Consider the following 23349-nt stretch of genomic DNA (forward strand, 5'->3'; position numbering starts at 1 on the left):
TAAAAACAAATAAAAACCAACTGAAAATTAGATGTACCAAAGAGAGACAGAATTAAGTGTTGTGGATATTCAGAGGAAAAAGAGAGGACTTGTGTCTGGGAGGATGAAAAAGATTTTGCTCTAAAGGTAACCTGGAAGCTGGGCTTGTGCTTGTGCAGGTGAGAGGAGAAAGGCACACCAAACACAATGCATGGGATTTGCGGAGGCATAGAGTTACTCGGAGGAAGCCAGTGGGGTGGTTTGCTTTCTTCATCTCTCATGCCCACGGCTCAGGTAAGGCATATGGGATGAAGTCATGACCATGGTATCAGGTCGAGCGTATGGTTGGTAACCAAAGGGAAAGGCAGAGGCAGGTTTGAAATCCGCTCGGCCTTGGTTGCATCAGAGCCTTGGCCTGGATGGTGGGAAGGCAGCAGGAGAGGCTCAGCCCTCCCTCCCTCCCTCCCTCCCTCCTTCCCTCCTTCCCCTCCTCACCTGTCTCCTCCGTGTCCCCAGCAGCTGGCTCCCGTGGGCGCCATGGCTTCCGTGGAGCCCCTGACGGCGCTGTCCCGCTGGTACCTGTACGCCATCCACGGCTACTTCTGCGAGGTGATGTTCACGGCGGCCTGGGAGTTCGTGGTGAACTTTAACTGGAAGTTCCCGGGGGTCACGAGCGTGTGGGCGCTCTTCATCTACGGCACCTCCATCCTGATCGTGGAGCGCATGTACCTGCGCCTGCGGGCCCGCTGCCCGCTGCTGGTGCGCTGCCTCATCTACACGCTCTGGACCTACCTGTGGGAGTTCACCACCGGCTTCATCCTGCGCCAGTTCAACGCCTGCCCCTGGGACTACTCCCAGTTCGACTTTGACTTCATGGGCCTCATCACCCTGGAGTACGCCGTGCCCTGGTTCTGCGGGGCCCTCATCATGGAGCAGTTCATCATCCGGAACACCCTCCGCCTCCGCTTCGACAAGGACGCGGAGCCGGGGGAGCCCGGGGGCCCCCTGGCCCTGGCCAACGGCCACATCAAAACTGACTGAGTGGGGGACTCGTGGGGGAACGGCTGGGGTCTCTCATGGACCCTGTGGAGGAAAGTACGAAGCTGGTGGAGTTGCCCCCTCTGTACAGCACAAACCCTGCCTCACCCTGGTCTCAGCCCTGCGGGTGCACACAGCCCCAGCCCGGCCTCAGCCCTGCGGGGCGCACACAGCCCCAGCCTCAGCCCTGCGGGGCGCACACAGCCCCAGCCTCAGCCCTGCGGGGCGCACACAGCCCCAGCCTCAGCCCTGGGGGGCGCACACAGCCCCAGCCTCAGCCCTGCGGGGCGCACACAGCCCCAGCCCTCCACTGTGGGCTGGTGTTGGGGGCGGGCTGTGGAGGCAGCAGAAGGACTTGGGGGTTGGTCCGTGGATCTCACCCAGCTCAGAGGCTGGGGCAGGAGGCCTGAGGCTTCACAGGGACTAGACTGCATGGGTGAGGTTGGAAGCAGCAGGCCCTGCCCTGGCTAAGGGACTCTGAGAAATGGGCAAAAGGCGAGAGGCAGGTCTGAGGAGGCTTAGGGCTGCTGCCTCGGCCCCCTGGTTCCTTCTCGCCTGGTTTAGTTGGGCTTTGGCTGGTTCCGTTAGGCAATATTCAGGTGCTTGCTTGCAACCAATACCTCCCCGGGGGCCTGCTGGACGGCAGCCTAAGAACAGACCGGGCAGCCAGGCAGCTGCCTGGAGCCGTGCTAGTGTGCAGGGCTGGGAGGCCTCCCCTTGGCCCCTCTCCCTTCCCCCAGGGCCCCACGCTGCTCTCTCGGCCTCCTGGGGGCCCCCTGGTGCTGGATTCCCACCAACCTTGGGCTTTTGGAGGTTTCAGTCCCTGTGCTTTTGGTGGCGTTTCCCCCCTTTCTCGCTTCTTTTTTAAGGCCTTTTCCACTATCAGCCCTTTATCCATGTCAATTACCCACCAACCCCCAACTCCCAGGCCAACACAGCAGCTGCCAGAGATAGAACCCTGAGACACCCCACCGGCCCTCCGCCGCCCTCCCTCCACTGTTACCCCAATCCGGTGGGCTGTGGCAGTGCCTGGTGCTCTTCTCCATCCATGCCCCCTCCTCGCCGTGGCCCAGCTAACCGTGAATGACACCCACAACACAGTCAGGCCAAGATGGGCCCTGCAGATCCACAGTGGGGACCCAGAGACAAATCTGTGTGTGTGTGTTTGGGGGGGGGGGTGCTGTGGGGAGGGCGGTAAAGGCACGCCTGCTGGTTTATTTTCAGGCCAGTCAGGGGCAGTCTAGCAATCTAGGGGATGGGGGAGCAGGATCCAGTGTTGCAGACCATGGAGAATGAGTGAGGGAGACCCTCCCATCCTTGGTGGGAAGGGATCAGTTCTGGATCTGCCATAGCCCCAGCCCTGCAGCAAAACCTCCTCAGGGCCACCCCTCCTCACCCTCCCCAGCAAGACTGACACTTCGAGCTTGCTCCTCAAACAGTATTAACCCTACCACGCTCATGGTTAATGACGGGTCCATTGCTGGCAGTGGACAGGTGAAAACCTCCCTCCAGCCCACTTCCGGCTCTGCCCCCACTTGCCAAGGGGAGGGTCCATCAGAACACAGCCTTTCCCATGGTACGTGGTCTCTACTTGACCACACTAGAACTCTTAGGTAGGAATTAGCCTTTTCCCTTTTTATAGAACATTAAAAAGTGATCATGCCACCTGTGGAGAGAACCTCCTCTTCCTTGCTGTGTTGCTCCACCCAGATCGTGCGGACAGCCCCGGGCCAGGGCAGGCGGGCGGGTGTGGGCAGGAGTGGTGTCCAGGATTGGGAGAGGGGCGGGGAGACTCTCTGGCAGGGCTGCTCTCTGCAGTTGACCTTGTCCGGGACGGGATGAAGGGCGTTTCCCAGCCTCCGTGTCCTGGTTAGGCTACATCCAGGCACGAACTGCATTCTGCAGGGGCCAGCCCTGGCTTTGGTTTACCTGTGGCCCCAATTCTAGGGCTTTGGGGCTCCTAGGGGCTTCAGGCTGCCAGTGGGGGTAGATGGTGCTCCATGTACAGCTGCGGGGGATTCCAGAGGGAGACTGTTGGCTGGCTTCCCTGTTCCCTCTAGGGAATGGTTCCCTTGGTCCTCTCCTTCAACTCCATGCTCAGTCTCTTGGACCCCCACACCCTTGCAGGCCCCCCATGTGGGCCCCTAGACCCTACCGCCCACCTTCGCTTTCCCCTTCCACGATGGCATCTGGTGGTCAGCTTGTGGATGTCATCTGGCCTCAGCGTGAGGCCTCCACAGTTCTCAGCCTGGCCAAGCCCTTGGATGGCCCACTGGATCTGGCCTTTCCAGATGTTGCCCTATGGACATGCCTTGGCACCCTCTTTCCTCTGTGCAGGAGGTCCTGGAGTAGGCCTGCCTCCCTGGCAGTGTGCAGAGCATCGTGTGTCTGCTTCATGGAGCCCCCTGCAAAGGGAGGCAGCGAGCCAGGGCGTGGCCACAGGGTCTGCAGGCTCAGAGCTCACTGGGGATAGCCCAGACCTCCACTCCTCTTTATTTTTAGTATCTCCAGGGCCCCAATTCCTTAGTGCCCAGGGCCTCAAGGTTTAGAGTAATCCTGTGCCTGCCGAGAGAGTTGGCTTGCTGTTTACGAACTGCTGGGTGTCCTGGGCCTCTCGGCTGGGCATCCCAGCATCTCTGAGTCACAGACCGCCGTGTGCTGCCCCGCATGGTTGGACTGCTTCCGTGTCTGCTGGCTGCCCTGCCCCTTGTGCCCTGTTCCCTCGGATGCCAGTGAGTCATAATGGCATCGCGATGGCCTGTGCTTATTCTCAGCAATAATACCTAGGGCGTGGCCATGAGTCCTTCTGTCCTGGTTTCTTGCCCTCTGCATGGGTCTCCCGGAGAGGCAGCCGCTGAGTGGGTCAGTTCGTGAGAACCTGTGTTTATGGAGCTCTGGGCTGTGCAGAGTGTCTTCGCAGGGGATGCTGAGGCCCCCCGCTGGAGGAGCTACGGGGAAGGCGGGGAGCTCACCTGCCACCCTGAGGCCACCCCGACCTGCAGGAGCTGCAGGTCCTGGCTCTGAGGCAGGTGGGACTGTCTCTCAACTGCGGTAGCTCCTCAGCAGGACACACGACTGGTTTGTGCGCCCATTGCCTGCTCTGTCTCCGTTAGTGTCTCTGTCTTCTTTTCACATCCGTGCACATAAAATATACTGGTGTTTGTGTTCCAGGACTGGCTCTGACCCATGTCTGTCTTCTTCTATTTTGGAGCCCCTTCCCCAGGGCTGCCGGGAGCGAGGCCATTCACACCCAGGCATCACCCTATCCTGAACCCAGAGGGCTGCTGGGTGGGGCCGCCCTGTGGGGAGGGCAGGTGGCATTACCAGTCCTTTTCACTGTCTTTGCTCTGACCCTCTCTGGAAACCTGAATTCTCCACCCAACCCCTGCCTGCCCACCAGGAGCATAATCTGGTCCAGGCCTTACTTTGGTCCCAGGATACAGGGCAGATGGGAGTCCCGGGCGTATCCAGAGTGGCTACAGGTTGGCTGTTTCTGCCCATGAGATGAGCTCCTCTCGAACATGCCAGCCATGACCTGGGATGTCTCGGGGTGGGAAGGCACAAGGGAGGAGGCTGAGGATGCCTCAAAGAGCCGGAAGGCCAGACTCCCTACTTGCCACTGTGCTAACAGTCACACTTGGAAGACACAGAAGTCTGCACTCGCCTGGCAGCGCTGCCTTCCCTCCCTCCTTCGTGTACCTCTGCTCTATCTAGCGGCCTTTGTCCCTTCCTCCCACGATTCTCCTGACCGCTTCCCTACTTCCAGGAAGAGGGTGGAGGGTTCAGTTCAACTAAACACCCATGGCTTGACCCCTCCCACTCCAGCCCCCACCCCCACCACAGCTAGGCTGTAGCACCCTGGCTGGTTGTCTGGATGGAGTAGGCAGTGTGCTTTCTGAATCACTGAGACAGCGCTCGACCTCCCCCACTCACCTGAAGCTACTTATTTCTTTGACTGAAAGCTTTCCCCCTTATAAAAGTGAGCAAGTATAAAGCCCCAGCAGTCCTTTACATGTTAGTGTAAATAAATCTATAAGGCCATTCCTTAGAGCAGGTTTCTATAGGAAGAAAGAGGCAAGCATAATGAAACGGTCTACGTTATGGAACTTCAGAGAAGAGGCATGAGGTGGGGCTCAGAACAAGAAGACTGAGGGCACTCAAAACCCTTCTTTAAAAAAAATTTTTTTGTTGTTATTGATTTCAGAGAGGAAGGGAGAGGGAGAGAGAGATAGAAACATCAATGATGAGAATCATCAATCGGCTGCCTCCTGCACCCCCCTCACTGGGGACCAAGCCCACAACCCAGGCATGTGCTCTGACCGGGAATCAAACCATTAACTTCTGGTTCATGGATCAACACTCAACCACTGAGCCACACCGGCTGGGCTCAAGACCCTCCTTCTGTCCTCCGCTCAGCTGGTGCCTCCCTTTCTTGATACTTTCCTTCCTTACTCCCTTCGCCCAATCCAGGGGGACCTTGTGACAACACTACACTGAGCGAAGTTCTCTAGGAAAGCTAAGGTCAAGGCCCTTGGCTGCATCTTATGAAATCTGCCCCAGCTTTGCCAAAGCCTGATGCCTAATTAATAACAGGAATGAATGACCACAACCTTGCCGTGCCTGCTGGGGGTGCCTGTCTCAGGAGGGTGTATTGGCCGTACGGCCCCCTGGTGCAACCCAGGGACGGCTGTTTGGTGGGCAGGGAAACAGGTCCAGCAAAAGTGACCAACTCATCATACTGCCGGTTAGAGGGACCGGGCTTAATTTTACCAACAGCTGCGCTTCCTACCACGATGCCGCGTACTGCCGCAGCGGCCAGGCCCTGCAATGAGTGGTCAAGGGCATCTGCACACTTTCTCCCATGAGAGGTGGGCACTGTTGGTTCCCTGTCCCACAGAGGAGGTCTGGTGGCAGCCGGTCTGCAACCCTGACTTACCGCAGCACTCTGTTTCAACGGAAGCAGTAGACACTTCTGGGAGGGTTTGTGATGAGTCAGGGTACTCTGTTGTACTTCGATGAGATTATGGGTGTTAGAGACCAAATGCTATTTGCAGAGAAAAATTATTGTTTGAGAGAGGGAGAGTTGGGGTCATGAGGAAGAAGGTATGGGAGGCCATCTTAGCCAGGACTTGAACCAATTGCCACAAGGATCCATCCCTGTGAAATTTTGGCCTCTTGAAACCCTGGGCTTAAGAGTTGAAACGTCTCCCTCCTACAAGTGTTTTGTTTATGCCCTGGGCCTTTTCCCTTTGACCCTGTTTCTATTACTTGAGGTTAAGTCTGGGCCCCTTAACTGTAGGTATTCTCAGAGGGTTTGAAAGTACCAAAGGAAAACTTTCTCCTTCTGAAAACTCAGATGGATCTGAGAATTGACGTGGCTAGTTCTTCAACTTCTTATTGGACACCACAGCTGGGGTGTGTACAGCTCGTCAGGGAGAAAGACGTTGTATCACTGCAGGGTTAATAGTCCTCCGAAGGAAAAGCCTCCAACAGAGGAACCGGACTGGTCTACAGGGACGCCACCCCAGGAGGTGCCTAAACAGGTATAGTGCAAAGCACAGCCAGCGCATAGTGGGTGCTCTAAGGAACTCGTGATCACTGAAGTCCTATCGAGGGTTCAATCTCAGTAAGCTTACCCTAAAGGCTGGGCAGAATGTTCCAGAGCACCAAGGCTCCTTTGGCACCTGAAGCTAGGAATCCTGTTTGGATAACCTCCCTACCATATCTTGCTCACCACAGTAGAGCAACTCACTGTCCTCCCTTCTCTTCCCAAACCACTAGTCTCTGCAGAGCCCCGCCAGCACCCCAGCTTCACTCTTAGAGCCTTTGGACCTTGGCCAAAGACCCAGCCCCACTGATTTGTCCATAGCTTCACTCTGGTGATACCATTTCTTAGTGTGGGAAAAGCTGTCCTTTGAGTGCCAAGCAGTGCAGAGAAGAAGGATCTGCGGGTAGTCTGGTCTGGCTCCTTGCCTGTGTTACAATCACACCTCCCAACCAGAAAGGAAGTTTTCTGGTTTGTAAAGGTCCATCCACGAGGAAGGTTCCTGAGAACGAAGTGTCTTAGTTTGAATGTAGGGTTGTATTCGTTTTCTAGGGCTACTATCATGAAGTACCACAAATGGGGTGGCTTAAAACAACAGAAATGTATTCTCTCACAGTTCTGGAAGTCAGAAGTCCGAAATCAAGGTGTCAGCAGGAGGCTCTGGAGGCACTAGGGGAGAATCGTTCTTTGCCTCTTTCAGCATCTGGTGGCTTGTGACACTTCTTGGTTTTCTAGGCTTGTGGCAGCATCGCTCCAAGTTCTGCCTCCATGGCCACATGGCCTCCTCCTCTTCTGTCTCTGTCTTCTCCTCTGCCTCTTCCTAATTCAACCCATTATCACTGGATTTAAGGCTCACCTACATAATCCAGGAGGATCTCAACTCAAGATCCTTAATTTAATTACACCTGCAAAGACCTTTTATCCAAATTAAGTCTTTTCCAGGGATTTTGATGTGGACATATCTTTTGAGGGGCCACCATTCAACCCTCCATGGGGGTTAAGGAAGGAGATTCCTGCTGGAGCCCTTGCATCCTGTACCCATTTAGGAGTTCATTAAGAGTGAGAACTGGAAGTACCGTGTGGTGTGACTCGAGAGAGAGAACTCAAGGACTTAGGTTGAGGATGGAGCTTTCCCTTCCAAGATACCTCCTGTGGCTGCTGTGATTTTTCTGTTCAGATGTAGATCTGACCATTTCACCCTTCCTCCAGGTGCTTTAATGAGTTCCCATTACCTTTAGGATCAAGCTCGCCACCTTAGCGAGGCTTACACAGCCCTTTGCGGTTTGGCCTCATTTCTCGGCCCCCGCCCCCCTCAGTCCCACTCGATCCAGGGAAAATGACTTGTTTCCCCACCAGCTCCCTGCTCCCTGCCCCTGGGCCAGCAGCCCCTGTGATCCTGTCCCTGGAACACTCTGACTCCTTCTCTTAGCCCAACCAGAGACCGGGGCGCTCACTCACAGCCAGCAGCACTGGTTGTCTGTTTACTTCCAGCTCTCCCTGGCCCCAGCTCTCGATTTAGTTCAGCAAACTCAGGATGGGAGCTGTCTCCCTGGAAACTCTCCATGTGACAGCCCGCTAGCAGCAGGAGCTAAGTTCTTCCAGTGCAGTCGATGCAGCAGACTTTCATTTGCCCATGCACCTGCCATGCACCAGGACCTGCGCTAGGCTTGTGGGACTACGGTGAACAAGGCAGACCCAGTCTCTGCCCTCCCTTCCCCTGAAATACAGGGCGCCAAGAACTGTGATGAGCTGGGTTAGAGAAAGAAGAATTAACTTGATTTAGGGGGTCAGGAAATATTTCTATGTCTGGTAGAGCCAGGGGAGGGGGCAAGTGGGAGGGGAGGTGAAGAGCAGGCCTCCAGATAGAAAAGACAACACACACAAAGGCGGGGAACCCAGAGATAGCAGGCTGCCCGTGGGTCTGCTGAAGCAGCCAGGGGTGAGTGATGGAGTCCACGAGGAGCCAGACCTGGGTCACAAAACGTCTGTAAAGCAAGGCAGGGAGAGACAGATGATAAACAAACAGAAAATAACAGGCTGTATCGCCTTAGAGCAGAGTGGTATGTAAGTGAGCAGGGAGCTCATTAGATTGGGTAGCCCTTAAAAGGTCTTTGGCTCAGTGGTTGAGTGTCGACCTATGAACCAGGAGGTCACAGTTCGATATCCAGTCAGGGTACCTGCCTGGGTTGCGGGCTCGATCCCCAGTGTGGGGGTGCAGGAGACACACAATTCTCTCTCATCATTGATGTTTCCATCTCTCTTTCCTTCTCCCTTCCTCTTTGAAATCAATAAAAACATATATATATATTTAAAAATCGCACTCAACGTCTAGCTGAAAGGGAGTCTGAGAAATGCAGTTTTACTTATTTATTTTTAAAGGTCTTTGGCAAGAGAGGATAGTTGGGCTGAATCCTGAAAATGAGGAGGATCGGCCATGTGAAGATGGGGAAAGACTAATCCATGTGGAAGGGACCACTAGGGCAAAAGCCCAAAGATGGATGGAGTTTGGGTAGTTTGAGGACTAGATAAAAGGTTGGTATGGCTGGAGCTTGGTGAGAAAGCGGGTGAGGAATGCAGCATGCGGGTGGGAGAGGCGGGCAGGGGTCAGAGTGTGTAGGGCTCTGGAGGCCTGGGTCTGGGGAGGGGACCAGGTGGATAGATGGATATGAGAGATTTTCAAAAGGAGAACTGGGGGGGGGGGGGGGGCGCTAGCCCAGCCCCTTCCAGGGAACCCTTCCTGAGGGGCAGGGCCAGGCAGGGGGAGTTGGTAGGCAGAGTCTGGGGTCCCTTGTGCCCATGGCATCTGTCCTGTCCTCCTAGAGGCTGGGTCATGGTTTGGGGTCAGCATAACTAAAACTTGGGTCTGTTTGGTTTCTGCAAACCTTTCTCTCCTCCTGTTACATAAGACTCCTGCCCTCCGGGGCAGCTTGTACCAGGCTTTACAAACTAAGTCTCTCTCTCTCTCTCTCTCTCTCTCTCTCTCTCTCTCTCTCTCTCACACACACACACACACACACACACACACACACACACAGAGCAGGGCAGAGGAGGGGGAACAGCTCAGGTATTGACTCAGACAGACTTTCATTCGAACCCTGCCTCTGCCACTCACTTTCTGCCTGACTTTTGACAAGACACAGAGCCCCTCTGGGACTTCGCTCTGTGGATTTAGTGCAAATTGCGTAGTTTGGTTTATTTCCTGGGAGCACTTTCTAGCCTTCCCCCTGCCCCCGCTCCAAGGCTGAATGTAAAAGGAACTATGTTGAAGGTTTGGAGCAACCAGAGGGGGCACGAGATTCCAGGGGAGCACAGTAAACATCTTAAAGTGGACATTTCTGTTATTAAAAGTCTTGTGGGAACTGCCTTGGGGGAATTTTCCCCTGCTGAGTCTGCCCACCACCCTGCCGGTGTCCGGTGACCAGCTGTGCTGGAATTAAGGGGTTTCCCCGAACCTGGGACTTTCCTGCTGAAACGGGGATAAATCTGATTTAGGAGCGCTGCTCTCCTGCATGGGGTCCCCAGGAGTCCTTCAGAGGCACACAGTTCGCCGAGCCTCTCTGGGGACACAGTCAAGGACAGCGAGTGCCCGCTGCCTCCCTGGCTTGCCCAGTCTCTCCTGCTGCACCAAAGCCCAAGGTCAAGGCCGGAGGCAGAACCTGGTCTGCACCTCTTCAACACCCAAGGGCGAGCTCCCTCCTTGGATCCCTTCAGAAGTGAAAGCCAAAGGACGTTCGGTGTTATTTTGCTGACGTTCCCTCAATCCGTGCCCCAGGACCTCGGGGCTGCTGACCAGCAGGACCAGATGGCACCTTTGCAGGAATATCTCATCCCTCTGCCTTTGTGGAGGCTCCGAGCTTCCTGAGAAGCAGCTTTCCTCTCCTCCCGATGGACATGTTTGTGCAGCCCTTCTCGGTATTCACATGCTTTTTTTTCCTCCCTATGACTCTGCCGAATTACTTGACACCCAATCCCGGCTTACATTTCACATCCTGGATGACAGCTGACCTTGTCCAGAAGGAGGGAGAGCGGGGGCGAGGGAGGGAGGAGGGAAGGGCAAGACCAGGAAACAGAAGGAGCCAGACTGCTTCACATTTATGACTGTTTGCAACCACCCCCTTTCTCGGTCGTTCTAGAATGTGGCCCTCCGCACTCCACACTCCTCTGGGAACTTCCTGATTGCCCAATAAAAGATGCAAACGGCTTTAAGGTCATTCATTGGACCTGACTTTGAATCCAAGGTCCCTGACTCACTTGAGTGTGTTACATTACCTATCTAAGCCTCAGTTTCTTCATCTAAAAATGGGGCTAATAATAGTCCATACCTTCCAGTGCTGTGGAGATCAGATGGGATGATGCTTATCAACAGCTTAGCATGCAATCAATGCCAGACACTAGGAGATGTGTTCTCCTTTGTAAGTCTCAGAAGTCAAAGCTCTAGCAAGGATTCCTGGACTTGGGCCACTTATTGTTAACTAGAGGCCCAGTGCACAAAATGTGTGCACTGGGGGAAGGGGGTGTCCCTCAGCCCAGCCTGCGCTCTCTCACAGTCCGGAGCCCTCACTCAGACATCCTTAGCGCTGCTGCGGAGGCGGGAGAGGCTCCTGCTCTCCAGCCATGAGCCCGGCTTCTGCATTGAGCGTCTGCCCCTTGATGGTCAGTGTGCATCATAGCGACCGGTAGTTCAGCTGTTTGGTTGATTTGCATATTAGCCTTATTATTATATAGGATAGGAAAGCAAAGTAACCTCTATACATATAAGTTTTCTCATCTATAAAATGCGAATGATAGAACCTACTCTATAGGATTATTATAAAGGTTAAGTTAAAAAATATAATATGTCTAATATTCTTGGTACAGGTCCATGATTTCTTATTCCAAACCCACAGGACTTTGCAAGACTTTTTGGATTTAAGAAAAAAAATTATATGCTGTATATATGTATGTATGTGCATATATATATATATATATATATATATATGTACTTTTATTTGAAATAAATATATTTTTATTGATTTTAGAGAGGAAGGGATGGGGAGAGAGAGATAGAAACATCAATGATGAGAGAGAATCATTGATCAGCTGCCTCCTGCACATCCTCTACTGGGGATTGAGCCCACAACCCAGGCATGTATGTGCCTTTGACCAGAATCAAACCTGGGACCCTTCAGTCTGAAGGCTGATGCTCAATCCACTGAGCCAAACCAGCTAAGGCATATATACTGTATTTTGTAACTCCTGAGCCAGGTGTGAGTCAGCACCCCTTAGTCAAACACATTATTATTTCTATAATATAACCTTTGAATATCACACTAAGTGAGGTAATAAAGACTTTAAGTGGCTTTACATCCTTACCTTGTGAGAAAGGCAGGGCACGTAATAAAATTCCCACTTGACAGATAACAAACTAAGGATCAGGGTCGTGGTCTGGTCAAGATCACATGGTCCATGATTGGCAGCACCAGGATCCCTGGGTCTCCAGGCCATCTGTCTCAGGGACGCTTTGCATCATACCACACAGTGCGATGGACATGACCCTGTTACAACCATTCCCTTTGCTTAATGAGCTTAGAAAAAAAAGAAGCTACTAAATAATGAAGTTTAGTAGCTTCTTCTCATCTTCATAAGTGTATATAGGAATCTTTCTTTCTTTCTTTCCTTCCTCCCTCCCTCTCTCCCTCCCTCCCTTCTTTCTTTCTTTCTTTTTTTCTTTCTTTCTTTCTTTCTTTCTTTCTTTCTTTCTTCTTTCTTTTCTTTCTTTCTTTCTTTCTTTCTTTCTTTCTTTCTTTCTTTCTTTCTTTCTTCCTTCCTTCCTTCCTTCCTTCCTTCCTTCCTTCCTTCCTTCCTTCCTTCCTTTTTTTATTTTTAATCCTCACCCGAGGATATTTTCCCACTGATTTTTAGAAAGAGTGGAAGAGAGAGGGAAAGAAAGAGAGAAACATCAATGTGAGAGAAACACATCGATTAGTTGCCTCCTGCATGAGCCCCGACCAGGGGCCTGGGCTGGGGAGGAACCTGCATCCAAGGTATGTGCCCTTGACCGGAATTGAACCTGGGACCCTTTGATCCACACGCCGACACTCTATCCACTGAACCAATCCGGCTAGGGCTATATAGGTACATTTCTACAATCTTTTCATATTCTTCATTTCCCACTTTGGTAGGTGGTACATATTTCTCTGTATTGTCTTGTAATGTAATGCAGTGTAGTGTATTGTCGTTTTTAAAAACTATAGAGTTTTCCAGAATCGTTATATAACCCAGTTAGCTTAACTATTCCCCTATTGCTGGGCATTTGCATGTTTCCAATTTTGCACTGCTCTAAAATAACGCTCAGTCACGCACTTAAACTCCGCTTTGGGGATGAGCAAGCACATTGATCCGAAAACACCTGTCCCTGGAGCTCCCGGCTGGCGGGCAGCCTTTGGGAGATGGTATTTCCAGGCACGTTGACTATATATTCCTTGTTCCCAATCAACGAATCAATTAGGGTTTGTTGAGTGCCTCCGTGGGGAGCAGGGCGCTCTTCGGTGCTTGGAGGAGGCACGGGAGCGTAAGCCGTGTCACTGACCCTTAAAAAGCTTGTGTGTCACCCGAGAGGCCTTTCAGCGTCACGCCAGGCCGGGTGCGCGCCCAGCCAGTGAGGCTTTCTAAGAGGGCGGCGCAGGTGCGCTAGGGGAGTAGTTAAGGTAACTGGGTTACATGAAGGGTGTGGCCAGAGTGGTGAAAGCAAGAACTTTAAATAGGTCTCTGCTGTGTCCCTCGCCTGCCAAGGGCCTGTGATGCTCAGGAGGAAGGTGCTAAAAATGACCTGGTGCAAAGGGAAAACAAGGCCAGGGGTTCCAGGAAGCCCTTCCTAACTCATCAACTTGCACTGTGTTCACAGTCAGGGGGAACCATTAAAAGTCAACATGTGGGCATTGCCCTGTGCATGGAAAGGTTGCCGTTCAGTACCCAGGCAGGGCAGAGGCTGGGGCTGTGGGCTCGATCCCCAGTGTGGGGCACAAAGGAGGCAGCCGGTGGATGTTTCTCTTCCACATCCATGTTTCTTTCTCTCTCCTCCTCCTCTCTCTCAAAGTCCATTTAAAAATCAATATGAAACACCACTTCCCTGAATCCCCTTGTTGGGGAGGTGGGTGGGTGGGAGGGGGGCAGTTGGCGAAGGACTAGACAACACCTGGTTGCTGGTCCTGTTTAACTTGCCTTGAAGCTAATTAGTTAACCTGCTCTGCCTCCTCCTGCCCACCCATCAACTAGGAATGACAGGCCGCTCTCCTAGGACGCAGGACTGGAAGGAAGGTCATTTGGAATCCTGACAAGTGCTTCAGAAAGAACAAAACGTTGCTCAAATGATCTGAGAGGGCCTGGGGACCACATCTCATTCACCGCCTCACCCCAACACCCCGCACCGTGTGGGTCTGGCATCATAAGCGTTTGATGAGTGGACCAGGAGAGAACCGGCAGGTGTTACTGTGAGTCCATCAAGGGCAGAGAACCTCACATCATCCCGTCAACCCTGAGCCCGAGGAGGAGGCTGACACCTCTCCAACCCGACCCCACACCTGTCATCCCGAGAGCAGTCCCCACCCTGATCCTGCCACCCCTGAATCCACTCTAAGGAGCCCCTCATTCAGGGCAGCAAGGACCCACGCCTAAAGTTCACCCCCCATAACGGAGCAGAGGCAGGCACTGCCCTCGGCCCATCTCCTCGGGTTTCAAGGGCTGCACGACTCACTGTCACAAGAGCCTGACCAGTTCTGCTCTCAGCTCCCGCTCCTGGCTGCTGAGCAGGGAAATGTCAGGCCGTAGGGGTCAGCAGCCAACATCGGCTCCCCGGCCAGCTGAGGACGCCTGGCACCGGAGAGCAGCCATGCCCTTCCCCGCCACCAGCTGGAGTCTCAGACGTTCCGTCCTGGTGCAGCCAGCTTGTTGCTCCTGGGCATTTGGTACCCACAACAGAGACTCGCTGGCCAGCCTGTGCTAAGGAGCCAGTTTGGAGTGGCTTCCACCTGGCCCCCTGGCTGGACTTTCCCAGGGAGTTTTCCTGTATTTCTTAAGTCAATGTCATCCTTCTCCTTGTGATACCTTAGAGGACAAGACAAGCTGTGAGGTCTACAGCTGTGGGGCTGTGAAAACTGGTCGTTTTCCAAAGTCTGATTTCTTTGCTTTCATGCATTTCTCTATTTATTCTCTGTCTTCACTACCGAAATGTAAGGTCCAGAGGGCAGGAAACGTGTCTAACTCATCCCAGTGCTGAGAACTGTGCCTTAAGCAAAGCAGGTGCTTAATTAGTATTTGTGAATGAGTGAATGAATAAACGAACCCACAAATGAACTCTTTTGCAATGTTTATTATATACAAGTGATAATTACCCTATATAATAAAGAGGGAATATGCAAATTGACCATCACTCCACCACAAAGATGGCGGTGCCCACAGCGGAGGTGGGGTTTCCTTAACACAAGATGGCTGCACCCACAGCAGAGGCCGAGTTCCTGTAACAAGCCTTAACGAGCAATCAGCAGGGACCTGAGGCTGCGCACCCCCCTCCACCCCCATGGGACTTGACAGGGGACCTTAGGCCACGCCCCCACCCTGGCACCAGGCCTGGGGACCTGAGGCTGTGCTCCCCACCTGGTGGGGCTTGACAAGGGTGGGACCGGCTGGGTCTGGATCTAGCCCAATGTGGGGGGGCTGGCCGGGTCTGGATCTAGCCCAATGTGGGGGGGCCGGCCGGGTCTGGGTCTCATGCGATTTTGAGGCGCATGTGGGTGGGCGATGACTTGACCCTGGGTCCCATGGTGCACCCCAGACTTTGACAGGAGGAAGATTTTCATATATATTTTACTAATTTTCTTTCATCTCTGACACTTCTATTACAGAGAAAGGGCGAATAGCAATATTAAAATATTTCCTCTAATTAATCCCCTTTTAATGTGCACAAATTTTGTGCACTGGGCCACTAGTTATAAATAATTTATAAGTGACTTTAAAAGGAGGTAGTCATTTCCATAGTCCATAAGGAGTAATAACATATACAGTGTCCTGCCTTATTCATTGACTATTGATTCAATTTTTCTTTCAACCTTGTGTCTGATCTGTGGTCACATAATGTGCATGTCAGAGCTACAAAATAGGAGTCCGAAGTTCTACAAGCATCTGTGATGGAGGCATTTGACCCAGTCAGAGGTCAGCGGAAGCTACTTGGGGAAGTATTGTGTGAGCCAAGATGCGAAAGAAGGAAGTCCTTTACTGAAGCCAACGTGGGGACGGAAGAAGGCCTGGTGATGGGAGGGAGTGTGCATGGAGGAGAAAGCGGGGCGAGGGGACAGCCAGGAAGTGAGGAAGGCCATGGAGACGGGTCAGCCCCCTTGGTGAGGCCAGAGCAGCAGCAGATGCCGGCAGCATCCAGATGTGCTCAGTCGATGCCCTGGGCCAGGAGAGATGTCACCTCCTCCAGGAGCCTATTCCCAACCCCTCAGCCTAGGTTAGGGCTCCTCCTCTGTATTTCCATGGAAACCAGCTGCCCCTTATCATTTAACTTACAAACGTCTATTTTAATGTTCTGTTTTCTTACTTTTTTGTCTTCCTGTCTCTCCATTTGTGAGCTGCTTGAGGGAAGGGACCTTGCCTAGTCCTCCTATGCCACCAGTGCCTCACAGAGTTCCTGGGACATAGTAGGTGCCCCATTAGTGCTTGATGAATGAATGTATGAATGAATGAAAGAATGAATGAGTGAATGAAGTCCCCTCAGACCAGGAATGCATTGGATAATGTTTGGCTTTCTAGTCAGGAAGCCCCTGCTCAGCCCTGCTGCAAACAGGAGAGTGTGGATGGGGGTCCCCGCTGCCTTTTGGAGGAGAAGGGATCCAGATGGCTAGAGAAAAGGAAGGTCAGGGGAGCTGTGCAGTTAGTGCCACATGAAGAAAGAAGGGATTGACAGCGCATCTTTAAAAGGAAGGAGGGATGACAGTTTCAAGGAGGATTTGTTTACCAGATGCTTAAAACGAATTTCTACTGGTGAAGTTACATGCTCTTATAAGGATGAATGAGAACGTTGGCTGGGTATGCAGCAGCCTCTTGTGCATTATGCATCAAGCCCTGTTCTAAATGCTTTGCAAGTATTAAACCACTTAAACCCTCATAATAATTGCATGAAGCATTTAACTATGGCTGTGCCTATTTTACAGGTGAGGAAACTGAGGAGCAGGGAGGTTAAGTACCCCCCGCCCCTTCCCAGGACCGAGCAGCCAGGAAGTGACAGAGCCAGGCTCTGGAAGCCAGTCTCTTACCCCCTACCCGTGCTGCCCTCCAGCTATCTCTTAAAAGATCTTCCTGAGCGGGAGAAATTATTCTTTCCCATTTTGCAGATGAGAAAACTGAGGCTCAAAGAGCTTAACTTGCCAAAGATCAGCCAGCTGGTAAGTGGCAGAGCCAGAATCTATGATAATAGCAGCCCTCACTGCCTCCTGTGTCCCCCGGATGCTCTCGGCTGAGCTCTGAGCCTGGGATTTTCTATGCCACTCCCTCTGCAGCTCAGGAACCTCGGCCAAGGCCTGGCAGATGACGTGTACATTTCCAACACGGCAGCCCCTTCTCTACTCCCCATCTCGCCATCCCAGCTCCGAGCTGCTAACCCACAGTGACCGCGGCAGGGATACCATCTCAACCTGGCACGGGATTAGGAACAACTAATTCCATCAGCAACTTTTGGGGGGGAAATAGGTGCAGTTAAAATTATTTATACACCCCTGCTGGACAGGAAGACGACAGCCTGACCTAGGGGAAGGTGATTAAGGATTCAGCGAGTCAGCATCCCAGGGACCTGCAGGCCAATGGGAGGCCTCCCAGGCAAGGCTTGGAGCCTCAGGCAGACCCTCTGTCTCACCACTTGGAGGCCGGGATGTTTTTCCCGGGGCTGCCCATCCTGCTCTCCCGCTCCATTCCTCAGGGGCTGCCTTTGCACGAGGGCTGACAGGCTCAGGATGCACCTGAAACCGGGGAAAGGGGAACTGGATCCAACCCAGCCTCTCTGACACAGAGCCCTAGGGCCAAGCACATACCCAGGCCTGCCAGGGTCATCTGAACAGCTTGCGAACACGGGTTACTTTCACCTCAAGAACCCGACTCAAAGGACATCGGATGCAGGCTTCACTACTCATTTCCCCTTCCTGCAGGTGACATGCCACTGTGGCAGTCCGTGCCTCAGTTTCCCCATGTAGTTTTGCAAGCTTCTAGCACACACAGGCTTGACCAAGGGAGTCCTCCCTGAGACAATAACAGGAAAAATTTCCATTTGTGGGCTGAGGAAGGCAGCAGGGTGAGGGTGGTGGCCAGGAGGAGCGTGGTTTTCGGGATCAGGCAGCTCTGGGTTCAAATCCTAGATCTGCCTCTTCCTGTCTATGCGAATCTCTGGGCCTTGGAAATAATGACCAATCCAATCCTCAAAACAACCCTCTGAGGTAGGTGCTATCTCTAGTCACATCTTGTACTTGAGAAACTGGGGCACAGAGAGGTAAATTAACTTGCCTAAGGTCACACAGCTTGGAAGTAGCAGAGTCAGGTGAGGAAACTTAGGAGCAGAGAGGTTAAGTACACCCCCTTACTCTGGCCTGCGCTCCTGATCACCACCCTGCACTGCCCTGCTTCCTAGGACACCTTGAAGAGCAGAATTCTGATCCTAGACCTGACAGTAACTTAGGTCACAGCGTCCCTTGAGCCTCGTGTGTAAAATGAGGAGAGAAGACTCCTGACTCTACACTATGTAGCACTGTCTTAGCTTCTAAGATGTTTCTGGGAGTGTGTTGTCTCTGCCCATTGGCCCACAAAGTGGGGGGACAGTTATCAGGAGATTGCGCCCCCTTTGCCCCACATTGCCATACCTTGCCTCCTAGCCTTGGCTTCAAGGGTAAGCAGTGAGGGACTGCTTGTCAAACTCAAAGGCTAACAGGGCCAAATAAACAAGGTTTAAGTTTATGTGGGCCGCAAAAAAAAAAGCTTCAATTTTTATAGAAACGTAGGTTTATTTCGATAGAGACATGCTGAATACAAAGGGCTGAAATAAATGAGTGATCGTTAACATAAAATAATAGAACATTTTAATAAAAATTAATATTTTTTCTTGAACATTAACTTACCAGACACTGAATAACTGCACAAATTAATAAGCATAATGCAAATAAACCTATTTTTCTTGTTCTCTGAAAGCGAAATATTTCCTGTTGCACACACCAAACAAGTCAGTGCAAGACTAATGACGTGGCAACCGGCTGCTAAAATATTTGCTGCTGGTATTAGTGGAGAGAAATGGTGCGCCTGCGTGTAAGGTGCATAAGGGAAATGAATGCAACACAATTATAGTAACCAGTCATTAGCGAATGTTACAGTTCGTTATTAATAACTAGAGGCCTAGTGCATGAAATTTGTGCACTGGTAGGGTTCCTAGTGGCTGCCGGCTGCTGGCCAGGAACTCCCTCCCTTCCCCCAGCTTCCTGCCAGCTATGGCCTCCCTTCCTTCCCCCAGCCAGCCGATCCCGCTCCCTGGTCGAACTCCCAGACAACTCCCGGTCGAGGGGACAATTTGCATACTGCGCTTTTATTATATAGGATTACGTATAATAGGATATTGCAAAAATTAAGTTACAAAATTGTTAACAAAACGTTTCTTACATACCGTTATGTTGGCTGGGCCGCAGAAATATTCGTTGTGGGCCGCATGTGCCCGTGGGCTGCGAGTTTGACATGCTTGTCCCAGGGTTTCCCACGCACCCTCCTCTGAATCTCCAGAGCGCCGCGAGGGCAGCGTCTGCCTTCTGGACAATGTGGACCAGGCTGATGGGTCGTATCCTTCCCCGCATTAGAGTTTCCTTGGCCTCTTGGTTGCACTGGGACCAGTTTAAAGTAATTCTGAGACTCTTGGTATTGGAGGGGCAAGTGTGGCTAACCAGGACACCAGAATCTCACCTTCAGCAGCTCTAGCCAAGATGGCTGGTGTGCCCTCCGACGGCCAGCTCCGCCCCTCCAAGAGAGTCTGAGCCCTCCCTGGCTGGCCAGACAGTTAGGAGTTCTTTCTGGTGTTGGGCTGCAACCTGACTCTCCTGTCAGGTCCACCTTCTGGGCCTAGTGTGGCCGTGTGCAGGAGCGCGGGGCCCCCCTCCTGGGACAGTCCTCTGCCAAGCTGAAGAGAGCCCCTGCCAAGTCTTCTCTTTTCTAGATTAAACATCCCCCACTTGTTTCAGTTTTGCCTCTTAGGCAAGAGTCCTTCGAGGCTTCTTCCTCGCCTCCCCACTCCCTCTCTTCCCAATTTGTTCTAATGGATTTGTCAGGAATCCTGACTCAGGGCCCCTTGCAAAATGCAATGAGCCAGCACTCAGTAGGCCAGCACTATTGTTTATTGTCTCCCTGTGTTCCCCGCCCTCCAGCTCTCCAGGCCTTCTTCTGGAAACTGCACCCCAAAACTTCATCCGTGTGGCCCTTGTAGGGGCTGCCACATCCACCTATGATTCTGCCTTCAAGGAGAGTTGATTGGCCAAGACGTTGGCACGACACGTGAGCCACTCCAATCAATTCATTTTCTGGGATCGGGGGGCTTGAGTGCCTCTCTGGTGATTGAAACTGTGAGATACAAAACGCAGTGGCTATTGGCAGCTATGTCACCCAGGATGCAGTAGGCTAGGCTGTGGAACCAACCCTGAAGTGTTAGTGGGTTAATCAAATAAAATATATTTCCTTCTCATCCTAGGTTTAATGGTGTTGGGTGCTTCTTCTGGGAAGCTCTCCTCCAACGGGTGACTCAGGGATCTAAGAACCGTCTATCCTGAGGCTCTGTCCTCAAAGGATGCATTTCACTTGGAGCTGTGAGGAAGGGGGAGAGGGGAGGGAGGGCTAGGGGAGGGCACGGAGAAGGCCACCCGCTCTGAATGGCTTCTGCCTGAAGTGATGCACATTCCTTCCACCCACATCCCCAGTCAGATTTCAGTCTATAGCTTCACGTAACTACCTGGAGGGGAGGCTGGGAGATGGAGATGTCATTTTCCTACCTGCTGGAAGAAGAAAAAAAACAAAGACTGGTGAAAAGTAGCAAACTAGCCCTGACTGGTTTGGCTCAGTGGATAGAGCTTCGGCCTGCGGACTGAAAGGTCCCAGGTTCAATTCTGGTCAAGGGCATGTACCTTGGTTGCAGGCACATCCCCAGTAGGAGGTGTGCAGGAGGCAGCTGATCGATGTTTCTAACCCTCTGTCCCTCTCTCTTCCTCTCTGTAAAAAAAAAAAATCAATAAATATATATATATATTTTAAAAAGTAGCAAACTAGCAACAGGAAACTTGTAGCCACCATGGTTTTTGCCACGTACAGAAAGCTGGTCTAACTGCGGGGAGCAAATACAGGCAGAAGAGGTGAGAGGTGGAGAGAAAGTCCCCGATGAGACTGTATCTGAGGCTCACCCGCCTTCCCCGGGACTTGGCTATCTGTGAGATACCACAGCGTGCATTCCTCCTGAAATGAGCTAATTTTGCCTTAGTTTTGGTCACTGACATCTAAAGGAGACCGGTATAACACAATCATTGTCTTAACATTATAATGTTATTAACAGACTAAATAATCACAAGTTTAAAAATAAACAAAAACCTTTCACTTCAAATCTTCCCATCTGGACTTCCTTGCCTAGTTCAGGGGTCAGGCAGATGACGAATATTTTAGGCTCCGTGGACCACACAATTCCCTTCCGCTGTAGCATGAAAGGCGACACAGACAGTCCATAAACAATGAGTGTGGCTGTTCCAGGGAAACCTGGTTGCACTGCAGGCTGGACCTAGCACGCAGGCCTTGGTTTGCAAACTCCTGGTCTAGTTGGTCTTTTTTGATCTGAGCTTGGGATTTTCAAGTCTCCCTATCAAACAGAACCTTGTTAGCGTCAACCCATCTTTCAAGTCAGCAGGCGTATATTTTAAAAATATATTTTTATTGATTTCAAAGAGGAAGGGAGAGAGAGAGAGAGAGAGAGAGAGAGAGAGAGAGAAACATCAATGATGAGAGAGAATCATGGATCGGCTGCCCCCTGCACACCCCCTATTGGGGGTGGGGTTGGGGATGGAGATCAAGCCCGCAACCCCGGGCATGTGCCCTTGGCCCTAATAGAACCTGGGACCCTTTAGTCCGCAGGCCGACACTCTATTCACTGAGCCAAACCGGCTAGGGCAGCAGGCGTATTTTTGAACCCTGATTCTACCATCCAGCGGAGCAGCTCTGTGTCCTGCGCATATCGCATGAGCTTTCAACGTCTTAATGGTCCATCAGACTCGCAGGCCCCAGAAACTGCGGTGGCCGGTGACCGTGCTACCTCTCCTGGGAGAGGACATAGAAGCCAGGGCCGCAAAGGGTGGGATGCTTGACAGGGCACCCTTCGGACCACACGGAGCTCGGCCTCTGCTGACCCGGGGCCATCTCTCTCTCTCTCTCTCTCACTTCGTGGAGGGCATCTGGAGGAGAAGGCATAGTCTAGGCTGTTTGCTTCTCTGAAGAACTCTTTTCTCAACACTCATTATTCAATGTGACCATCGAATAATTACCAGCCACTCTTCTACTGTGTCCTCCAACAACCTGGGCCCCCTCCCTGAGTCCGAGCCATGGAATCCCCCTCTGAGGGCTGAGTGGACCTTAGCGTCATCCATCTAATCCAGCGCCTCTCCTTTTACGGAGGAGAACGCTGAAGCCGAGGTGGGAGCAACTTGCGCAAAGGCCCGGAGGGCATCTGTGGGAGAGCCAGCCTGGAACCCCGGGTCCTGCTGCTTCTTTCCGTGTCCTTCCAGAGGAACCCGGCTCCAGTGAGATTCCAGGCCCCGAAGCCCCCGGAGCCCTGCTGCTCCAGTCCAGTGAGTGACAGGGAGGACAGGGACGGGGGAGCTGTGTATCTGGGCCTCCTCGCCTGCCAATAAAATGAACAGAAGACCTGGTTTTTCCTGGGAAGCCCCTTTTTGGTGTGTGGACTGTTTCTCATAGGCTTGGCTTTAAAGCCATAGCCAATGCCAACTGTGAAGTGCATGAGCTGCTTTGTGATGTGTCTCTCTTAAACCCGGTTGATGGCGTTTCCTTGTGAGTTGCCATTCCTATATGCATTTTTTTCCTGACATAAAGTGCGGGTTTTTCCCCAACACCAAATATGTGTTGTTTTCCCACATCAATTCTCCGAGGAGAGAGAGAGGTCCTCCTCTCCTTGCCCGCACCATGCCTCCATCACCAACGAGGTGTCCAACAATCCAGTTCAATTCAATTCTGACAGTAGCTGCCTGGGGTTAGCATCAGATCCCACAAGATAAAGGACTCAGTCCTACAAGACTGACCTCTCTTTAGATGCCAACTGCAGGTCGGGGTCCCAGATGACCCTTACTTCTGCCTGACCAATTACGAACAGGGGGTTCCCACAACTCCCCACCTCAAATTCGAGAATTCACTGGAACGGTTCACAGAACTCAGGGGAGTGCTCTACTGTGATTACCGCTTTATTATAAAGGATGCAGCTCAGGGAACAGCCCAATGGAAAAGACGGCAAGGGGCGAAATGGGGGGGTGGGGGGAGTAGGAGCTTCCATGGCCTCTCTGGGTGTGTCACCCATCCTGAAGCTATGGTCCCCCCGCCCAGGGTCACCTCATTAGCATAACTCCGGTGTGTTCACAGGGGCTTGTTATGAATAGCAAAGTACACAGGTGTCTAATTATAATCTTGTACACCTGAAAATCATATAATGTTATTGAGAATGTAACCCAATAAATTAAAAATTAATAAATAAATGG

At 52.2% G+C, this 23349-nt stretch overlaps 1 protein-coding gene across 2 annotated transcripts in view; it reads left to right on the plus strand.

Annotated features, from left to right (window-relative positions):
• Nucleotides 1-1192, plus strand: part of TMEM229B (transmembrane protein 229B) — a 43035-nt gene extending 41843 nt beyond the window's left edge. For both annotated transcript variants that reach the window (XM_028141539.2, XM_054715974.1), the window contains one exon: nt 499-1192. In XM_028141539.2, the coding sequence (XP_027997340.1) occupies nt 517-1020 (504 nt within the window). In that variant the 5' untranslated portion in view covers nt 499-516 and the 3' untranslated portion in view covers nt 1021-1192. The remainder of the gene's footprint in view (nt 1-498) is intronic.
• Nucleotides 1193-23349: the final 22157 nt, after the last annotated feature.

The sequence above is a fragment of the Eptesicus fuscus genome, chromosome 5 (genome assembly GCF_027574615.1).
Source record: "Eptesicus fuscus isolate TK198812 chromosome 5, DD_ASM_mEF_20220401, whole genome shotgun sequence".
In the NCBI taxonomy this organism is placed as follows: Eukaryota; Metazoa; Chordata; class Mammalia; order Chiroptera; family Vespertilionidae; genus Eptesicus; species Eptesicus fuscus.